Source organism: Martes martes, assembly GCF_963455335.1.
Source record: "Martes martes genome assembly, chromosome: 17".
In the NCBI taxonomy this organism is placed as follows: domain Eukaryota; kingdom Metazoa; phylum Chordata; class Mammalia; order Carnivora; family Mustelidae; genus Martes; species Martes martes.
This window is the reverse complement of record NC_137905.1, coordinates 57,954,562-57,964,257: the sequence shown is the minus strand read 5'-3', so window position 1 is coordinate 57,964,257 and position 9,696 is coordinate 57,954,562. Positions and strand designations below refer to the sequence as shown.

The 9,696-nt window shown below is 47.0% G+C and overlaps 1 protein-coding gene across 1 annotated transcript; it reads left to right on the top strand.

Annotated features, from left to right (window-relative positions):
• Positions 1–7,500: 7,500 nt before the first annotated feature.
• On the top strand, positions 7,501–7,944 carry LOC308358301 (ubiquitin-conjugating enzyme E2 variant 1-like; the record flags this gene model as incomplete). The annotated part of the gene is made up of 1 exon (XM_080828467.1): positions 7,501–7,944. The coding sequence occupies one exon, from the start codon at positions 7,501–7,503 to the stop codon at positions 7,942–7,944; it is 444 nt and encodes a 147-aa protein (XP_080684593.1).
• Between the last annotated feature and the right edge of the window lie 1,752 nt (positions 7,945–9,696).

Here is a 9,696-nt window from a genome sequence, read left to right as displayed (position 1 = left end):
TTAGGGGACCAGTTGAAACAGGGTCTCCTATTCTTCACCATCTTGTCTCTCCTCCTCTGAATACCAATTTTTTAAAAAAGATTTTATTTATTTATTTGACAGACAGAGATCACAAGTAAGCAGAGAGGCAGGCAGAGAGAGAGGAGGAAGCAGGCTTCCCACTGAGCAGAGAGCCTGATGTGGGACTCGATCCCAGGACCCTGGGATCATGACCTGAGCCGAAGGCAGAGGCTTTAACCCACTGAGCCACCCAGGTGCCCCTGAATACCAATCTTTTGACATGAAATACACAATGATCTTCTTTACATCTTTATTTGAAATACAATTGACATGTAACATTATGTAAGTCTAAGGTGTGCAACATGTTAATTTGATATATTTACGTATTGTAAAATGATTGCCAAGATAGCAGTAGCCAACACCTCTGTCACATTATGTAATTATAACTAGAGGTTTGTATCTCTTGATCCCCTTCCCCACCTACGAACTGCCAATATGTTGAATCTGTTGTCTGTATAAGTTCATTTTCATTTTAAAATTCTACATATAAATGAGTTTATATAATTTTGTCATTGACTTATTTCACTCAGTACAATACTCTCAAGATTCATCTATGTTGTTGCTTATGGAGAAATTGCTTTTTTAAAAATATTTTATTTGACACAGAGAGACACAGCAAGAGAGGGAACACAAGCAGGGGGAGTGGGAGAGGGAGAAGCAGGCTTCCTGCTGAGCAGGGAGCCTGATGTGGGGCTCGATCCCAGGACCTTGAGATCATGACCTGAGCTGAAGGCAGACGCTTAATGACTGAGCCCCCCAGGCGCCCTGCAAAATTGCTTTTTATGGCCAAATAATATTCCATTGTATACACGTACTACATATTGGTTACCCATCAGTGGACACTGGGTTACTTCCATATCTTGGCTTTGGTATCAGGGTAAATCTCACCTCATAAAATGGGTTTGGATGTGTTCCCTTCACTTCAGTTTTCTGGAAGAGTTTGAGAAGGGCCGGTGTTCATTTTTTAAATGATTGGAAGAATTCAGCAGTTGTGCCCTCTTGTTCTGGGATTTGCATTTTTATATCTTTGATTACTGATTGAATCCTCTTGCTAGCTATAGATATGTTCAGACTTTCTTTTCGAGACAGTCTTGGTAGTTTGTAGGTCTCCAGGAAATGATTAATTTATTCTAGGTTATCCAGTTGTTTTGGACAACAGTTGGTCCTTCTATTTTCTTGTGACCCTTTTTCTTTCTGTGACATCAGTTATAATGTCCTCATTTTAATTTCTGATTTTACTTACTCATCTCTTCAAAAAACCCACTCTCATTATTGTTAGTTTTTCTTTTTCTCTACTATTTTGTTTATTATCTGCTCTCATCTTTATTATTTTCTTCCCCTGCTAAATTTTAATTTAGTTTGTTGTAATTTTTATAGCTCCTTGAGGTGTAAAGTTATTTATCGATTTTTCTCCTTCTTAATGTAGATGCTTATCACTATAAACTTTCCTCTTATTACTGCTTTTGCTGCTACCCATAAGTATTTTTTTAAAGATTATTTATTTGAGAGATAGAGAGAGCACAAGCGGGTGGGACAGGGGCAGAGGGAGAGGGAGAAGCAGGCTCCCCACTGAGCAAGTAGCACAATGTGGGACTCGATCCCGGGACCCTGGGATCATGACCTGAGCTGAAGGCAGATGCTTAACCAACTGACCCACCCAGGGATCTCTGCTGCATCCCATAAATATTGATATTTTGTGTTTTCATTTTCTTCCTTTGATTTTTTTAAAATTTTATTTAAATTCTAGTGAGTTAACATACAGTGCACTATTGGTTTCAGGAGTAGAATTCAGTGATTCATCACTTACACACAACATCCAGGGCTCATCCCAAGTGCCCTCCCTAATCCCCATCACAATAATTAAATAAAAAATTAATTTTTAACATACACCCATCCCCAGTGTTTTCATTTTTGTTTGTCTCATATTTTTAAAAATCCTCTTATCTTGAGTTTGACTTTCTTGTTCAAGAGTGTGTTGTTTGATTTCCTCCTATTTGTGAATTTTCAGCTTTCCTTTTGTTGCTGATTCCTAGTTTTCTTCCATTGTTGTCAGAAAAGGTACTTGGTAGGATTTCAGTCCTCCTAAATGCTTAATGCTTGTTCTGTGATATACTGTGGGATCCGTCCTGGAGAACATTCTGTGTCCAATGGGGAAGTGTGTCGGTTGCCACTGGGCAGAGTGATCTGTGTTGGCTCCACTCGGTCTGCCGTGCTGTTCAGGTTTGCTGTTTCTGCACTGATGCTCTGTCTGGATGTTCTACCGTAACTGAAAGTGGGACACTGAAGTCACAAACGCTCTATTGCTATGTGTTTCTCCATTCAGATCTGTCAATGTTTGCTTTATATGTTTAAGCAAAAAAAATGTTGGGTGCGTCTACGTTTATAATTGTAATGTCTTCCTGGTAGATTGACCCTATTACCATGTAATCGACTTCCTTGTCTACTATGACAGTTATTGAATTGATTATCTGACAAAAATACAGCCCCCTGTTCTCTCTGTTCCCACTTGCATGGAATATCTTTTTCCATCCCTTCACTCGCAGCCTATGTGTGTCTTTAAATCTATAGTGAGTCTCTTGAACACAGCATATAGTTGGATCTTATTTTATTTTTTTCTTTTTGAATGATGCATCTCTTTATTGGCAAAGGGGCCTACAGAACCAAGACCACTCCCTCTCTGCCCTCTTCCCTGTAAAAATAAACTCTATCCTTCCCTCTCCCTGCTCTGTCTGCTTTTCTGCTGGGGCCCGGGAGGATCAGTCGGCCCCTAAGACTTGTGCCCCAAGACACAAAGAACCAGCATCCCCTATACGTACACACCATACACAGTTCGCCTCTGAGCCGAGGGAAGCCGGGAGGCAGCAGGAGGGCTTGTAAAGGCCCTCAGCCTTCCACTGAGAGCGGAGGACGGTTGGTCGGTGACGGTGGGCAGCAGTGCTGGGAGCAGCAGCACGAGGAGCATGGGGGGGGGGCAGCTCCTGAGGGTGGGGCTGAAAGGGGCTGAGTCCACTGAGTGGGCCTCAAGGAGAAGTGGGGGAGGCAGCCGCCCAGGCCCTGTGTGAACAGAGTGAGGCAGACACGGGAGCCCCCAAAGCCACCGAGTCAAGTGATCTTAGGACTAGAAGAGACAGACTCCTTCCTGCGGGCGCTGCCCACCTGCCCCGGCCCCCCGCCAGCCTCGTGCAGGCAGGGTGACCTGGAAGGATGTGACAGTGGATGGTGGGGGCTCCGCTGCAGGTCGGGGTACACCCAAAGCAGAGGCACAATGTGGTGTTTGAGGGAGGACCGGGATGTGCATCACCTGTGGTGTGGAGGCGCTGGACCCCCCCAGCTGGCATCTGCCTTCTCTGAACCTGGAGCAACTAACCTTGCTGGGCAAGCGGCCCGGGTCCTGGCGACAGCCCGCCATTCCTCCCCAGCCCCAGGTCTCCCGCACCTCACACAGCTGTCCGGGGTTCACGGGGGAGCCAAAGGCGAGCTGAACGCTGCAGGAAGTGAGGGATTTGGAGAGGGTGCCTGGCACGAGGGGTCGGTCACCAGCTCCTCAGGAGAGCGCTCAGGGGTGCAGACCGAGCTCCGCAGCTGGGCAAATCCCACGGAGAAGAGCAGGCGATGGGTGAGCCCCACCGTGGGCAACCGCTGCTCCCCTCGCTTTCCCAGCCGAGCTCCGCAAGTGTTAGAGGCTGCCTCGGGCTCCCCGTGGCCAGTGATGCTCTCCCCCAGCAGCTGGTGGCCGGTGAGCCTCCCCCAGCTGACCTGGTACGGGCTGTGCTTACTGCTCCTCCACGCAGGTCACGTGATTCTGGAAGGCAGCCGGTGGGTCACTCTGCCACGGGTTCCCTTCCTTGTCGTATTCAGTCCCCGGGTCACCAAAGGAGTCAGCTCATGGCCCATCGCCATGCCGATGCCACCGAAGTTCAGGACCTTGGGGTGGTTATGGGTGTGGAAGGGGACCTGTAGGGTCCTGGCAGGGAAGACGGTTTCGTTCTGGGCTGGATGGTAGTCGGCACTCGCTGTCGGGGGGGCGCGCTCCACCGGTCCTGGATGGGAGGCTCGTGGGCCGGTCCGCATCACCTTAGCAGAGACGTTGTGCAAATCGAACACAGTCTGGAGGAGGGAGTCTCAGAGACTTCCTGCCCGTCGTAAACATCATCCAGCTCTTTGGGCTCCAGGATGAAGTCCAGGGAGCCAGTGCTCCCACAGACGGTGTCTGCTTTCTCCTTGGCTGCCTGATGGGGCTTCTCATGCGTCCAAAGCAGCTGCCCCGGGGCCTCCTCGAGGTGATGTCACTGGTCGTCCCCTCCGCAATTTCCTTGCTCTGCCAGTCAGATGTGGCTGTCGCAGAGAGGGAGCCCAGGGTGACGCCGAGTGCGACCTCCGTGTTGGAGACACAGGTCTGCTGCCTCGGCCCGCAGGACTTCTTGGTGCCAGGGAGGGTCTCCAGCAGCTTCTCTGCGTAGACTCGAAGCAGCGGTTCACACTCCAGGTCGTCCTCTGCACCAGGTGAGAGTCCAGGGTGCTTGGCTCTGTGTGGCCGATGAGCTCTGACACTTGCTGCTGATAATCTGTCGTAGACCGCCGTGGGCTGAGTCCGCCGGCTCTAGTGGGGACGGCAGGAAAGACAGAAACTCCAGCCAACCTGTGGAGGGGGCCAGGCCCTGCAGCTCCGCCATGTTCATGGTTGGATCTTATTTTTAGAAATCTGTTCAGCTGCGCTGTCTTTTGGGGAGTATAATCCATTTGGGTTTAAAGTAATTATTGATGGGGTGCCTGGGCGGCTCAGTGGTTAAAGCTTCTGCCTTCAGCTCGGGTCACGATCTCAGGGTCCTGGGATCAAGCCCCACATCAGGCTCTCTGCTCAGCGGGGAGCCTGCTTCTCTCTCCCTCTGCCTGCCACTCTGCTTACTTGTGCTATCTGTCTGTCAAAAAATAAATAAAATCTTAAAAAAAATAATTATTGATAAGTGAGGGCTTTGTATTGTCCTGTAGAGCATTTGTCTCTTTCCTCTCTTGCTGTCTTTGTGACTTTTAGATTACCATAGTGATATACTTTGATTCCCTTCACTTTTTCTTTTGTGTATGTTCCACAGGGATTTTCTCCATGTTACCCTCAGGCTTACACAAAATGTCCCATAGTTACAGTAGCCTATATTACACTGGTATGTTTGATCACACCCAACACTCTGCCCCCTTCGTCCCCTCCCACACTCTGTGATATTGATGGGACAGTGTGTACCCTTTTATATTGTGTATCCATTAACAAAAGTTGGTAGTTACTCTTCTTTCTTTCAGCTTTTACACTAAAACTATGAGTGATTTACACAATACCACGAGAGTGGTAAACTATTTTGTCTCTGCATTTACCCTTGCCAGTGAGTTTTATACTTTTGTATCGTTTTATGTTGCTGTTTGGTGTCCTTTTGTTTCAACCTAAGAAACTCTCTTTTGCATTTTCTTTTTCTAAATTCTTTTCATTATGTTCAGTTGGCCACTGTGTATCATTAGTTTCTTTATTTGCATTTTTTATTATGTTAGTCACCATACCGTACACCATTAGTTTCTGATGCCGTGTTCCATGATTCATTGTTTCCGTATAACACCCAGTGCTCCAGCCAATCCCTGCCCTCCTGAATACCCATCACCGGGCTCACTCATCTCCCCATCCCCGTCCCCTCTAAAACCCTCCATTTGTTTCTTGGAGTCCATAGTCTCTCATGGTTCATCCCGTTTCTTAATTTTTTTTAAAGATTTTAAAAAATTTATTTATTTTAAGATTTTATTTATTTGACAGACAGAGATCAAAACCAGGCAGAGAGGCAGGCAGAGAGAGAGGAGGAAGCAGGCTCCCCGCTGAGCAGAGAGCCTGATGCGGGGCTTGATCCCAGGACCCTGGGATCATGACCTGAGCCAAAGGCAGAGGCTTAACCCACTGAGCCACCCAGGGGCCCCTCATCCCAGTTTTTGATGTCACATTCAATGTTTCATTAGTTGTGTATAACACCCAGGGCTCATCACAACAGGTGCCCTCCTTGATACCCATCACCAGGCGACCCCGTCCTCCCACCCCCCTCTGAAACCTTCAGATAGTTTCCTGGAGGCCGGAGTCTCTCATGGCTCATCTCCCTCTCTGATTTCTCCCCCTTCAGTTTTCTCTCCCTTCCTATGATCCTCTGCCCTGTTTCTTATATTCCACACGAGTGAAACCATATGGTCATTGACTTTCTCTGATTGACGTATTTCACTCAGCATAATCCTCTCCAGTCCCATCCATGCTGATGTAAATGGAGGGTGTCCATCCTTCCCGATGGCTGAGGAATATTCCATAGTGTATATGGGCCACATCTTCTTTATCCATTCGTCTGTTGAAGGGCATCTCCACTCCTTCCACAGTGTGGCTGTTGTGGACATCGCTGCTGCGAACATTGGGGTGCATGTGCCCTTTTGAATCACTGCATTTGTATCTTTGGGATAAATCCCTCGTAGTGCACCTGCCAGGTCCTAGGGCAGCTCTATTTTTAACATCTTGAGGGCCCTCCACACTGTCTTCCAGGGTGGCTGCACCAGCCTGCATTCCCACTGACAGTTCTCTCTTGCATTCTTGTAAAGCAGGTCAAGTTGTGATACATTCCCCAGCTCTTGTTTGTTCAAGAACGTTCTCTCTCCTTCATTTCTGGAGGACAGTTTGTCGGACAGTTTGGGGACAACTCTGGAGAGCTTTCGCGACTATAGAGCTGTACATGTGACAGGCGGATTTATCTCCTACACCAGCCTGCTTCTCACACTCGGCATAGGCGCTGTTCCTCAGAACACCCCCCAGTAAACCTCCTGCCTGCAAATCTCTGTCTCTGTGGTTTGATTTTCCAAGCAGCATAATCCGAGTCATCTAATTCAGACAAAAGCATCAGAAAGTCTGGATAAAAATTTTATGCTTCTCATAAAAATTATGCTTCACAGTAATCAGCTTCATCCTCTGCATGTTTTTGAGATCTGAGTCAGGAAAAGACAGTTATTGGCAGGAAAACAAATTTGAAGCTAACACAGCCGTCAGAAACTTCACAGTGGCTATCTTTTAAGTGCCTACTCTTGCAAATCCTACCAACCACAGAACAATTCCAGCAAACCAAACTGAGCAACAGAGATCTTTCTCAACTGTCTTCGAAGTGCTTTTTAATTTTTTTTTATTTTTTTAAAGATTTATTTATCTATTTATTTGACAGACAGAGATCACAAGCAGGCAGAGAGGCAGGCAGAGAGAGAGGAAGGGAAGCAGGCTCCCCGCTGAGCAGAGAGCCCGACGCGGGGCTCGATCCCAGGACCCTGGGATCATGACCTGAGCCGAAGGCAGAGGCTTTAATCCACTGAGCCACCCAGGCGCCCCCGAAGTGCTTTTTTAAAAAAAGATTTAAAAAAAAAAGATTTTAGGAGCGACAGCGACGCAAGATGGCAGCCACCACGGGCTCGGGAGTAAAAGTCCCTCGCAATTTTCGACTGTTGGAAGAACTGGAAGAAGGCCAGAAAGGAGTAGGAGATGGCACAGTTAGCTGGGGTCTAGAAGATGACGAAGACGTGACACTTACAAGATGGACAGGGATGATAATTGGGCCTCCAAGAACAATTTATGAAAACCAAATATACAGCCTTAAAATAGAATGTGGACCTAAATACCCAGAAGCACCCCCCTTTGTAAGATTTGTAACAAAAATTAATATGAATGGAGTTAATAGTTCTACTGGAGTGGTGGACCCAAGAGCCATATCAGTGCTAGCAAAATGGCAGAATTCATATAGCATCAAAGTTGTCCTGCAAGAGCTCCGGCGCCTAATAATGTCTAAAGAAAACATGAAACTCCCTCAGCCGCCTGAACGACAGTGTTACAGCAATTAATCAAAAAGAGAAACCACAGGCCCTCCCCCTCCCCCATTCGATTTAAGCAGTCATTTTCCACAGTAGTACATTTTCTAGATACGTCTTGTAGACCTCAAAGTACTGGAAAGGAAGCTCCCATTCAAAGGCAATTTATCTTAAGATACTGTAAACGATACTAATTTTTTGTCCATTTGAAATATATAAGTTGTGCTATAACAAATCATCCTGTCAAGTGTAACCACTGTCCACATAGTTGAACTCCTGGGATCAAGAAAGTATATTTAAATTGATTCCCATCCTAACCGGTGGGGCACATCTAACTCAACTGTGAAAAGACACATCACACAATCACCTTGCTGCCGATTTCATGGCCTGGGGTCTCTGCCTTCTGCCCTTCTCCTCCCCTCCAGCCTGGGGTGGCTGGCCAGAGGAGGTGTGAAGGTTTCAGGTCGCAGCCTGTGGGACTACTGCTGGGTGTGCGGGGGTGCTCCACCTGTACCCTGGTTTCTTTTTTTACGTCTTAAATGATGCCCTCTCCCCTCCAAGCCATCATCCTTTCTCCACTTCCCGTGACCACCCTTGGCCGAAGCATAGATTGTAACCCCCTCTGCTCCCCTCTGAAATTGGCCTTTGGTGAGGAATTCAGGGCTTTCCCCATATCTTCTCCCCCACCTTAGTCGAGGGGTGCTGCTTCTTTCCTTCCTCCTCCTCAAGACCCTTTTTGCACCATCACCACCCACCACTTGACACGACACTTCCTTGCTTTGGCCAGAAGCCATCAGGTAAGGTTGGAAAGAGTCTCTGACTTCCCTCATTTAGTTTTGGAACCATATGTACTCACTCTCCCCCAGCCTGGGAATGAATACTGGGTCCTCAGCCCGGCCACCCTCTGCTGCCATCGTCAGCTGATGTGGTTTTTTAGCTCAGGTTTTCATAAAGTGAAAAGAACAGTCACCAGGGGTACTCAGACCTGCCAGCTCTCAAAGTGCTTGGTGGTTAAACTTGGAGAAAGGCCACAGAAGACACTTGTAAGCACACACGATCCCTCTGAATGAATTGTTTTCTTTTCCTGTAATTGCTTTTGCTTTTAAAAATTGAAGAAGTTTTAAACAGGGTTCTCATGTGGTCATCTTAAAATCCACTGGGGTCTAGTTTGGAATCTGACAACTGGAACAAAAAAGAACCTTGAATTCGGTGCATACTTTGGTTTTGGTGCTGCTGCTTCTCAGGGTTCTCAGCAGGGATTAAGAAAGAACTCGGTGTGTGTTGAGTTTGAGGAGTTCTTTATAGATCCTGGATATCAACCTTTTGTCTGTACTGTCATTTGCAAATATCTTCTCCCATGCCGTGGGTTGCCTCTTTGTTTTGTTGACTGTTTCTTTTGCTGTGCAGAAGCTTTTGATCTTGAGGAGGTCCCAAAAGTTCATTTTTGCTTTTGTTTCCTTTGCCTTTGGAGACGTGTCTTGAAAGAAGTTGCTGTGGCTGATATCGAAGAGGTTACTGCCTAAGTTCTCCTCTAGGATTCTGATGGATTCCTGTCTCACGTTGAGGTCTTTTATCCATTTCGAGTTTATCTTTGTGTACGGTGTAAGAGAATGGTCGAGTTTCATTCTTCTACATATAGCTGTCCAGTTTTCCCACCACCATTTATTGAAGAGACTGTCTTTTTTCCACTGGATATTTTTTCCTGTTTTGTCGAAGATGATTTGACCATAGAGTTGAGGGTCCATATCTGGGCTCTCTACTCTGTTCCACTGGTCCATGTGTCTG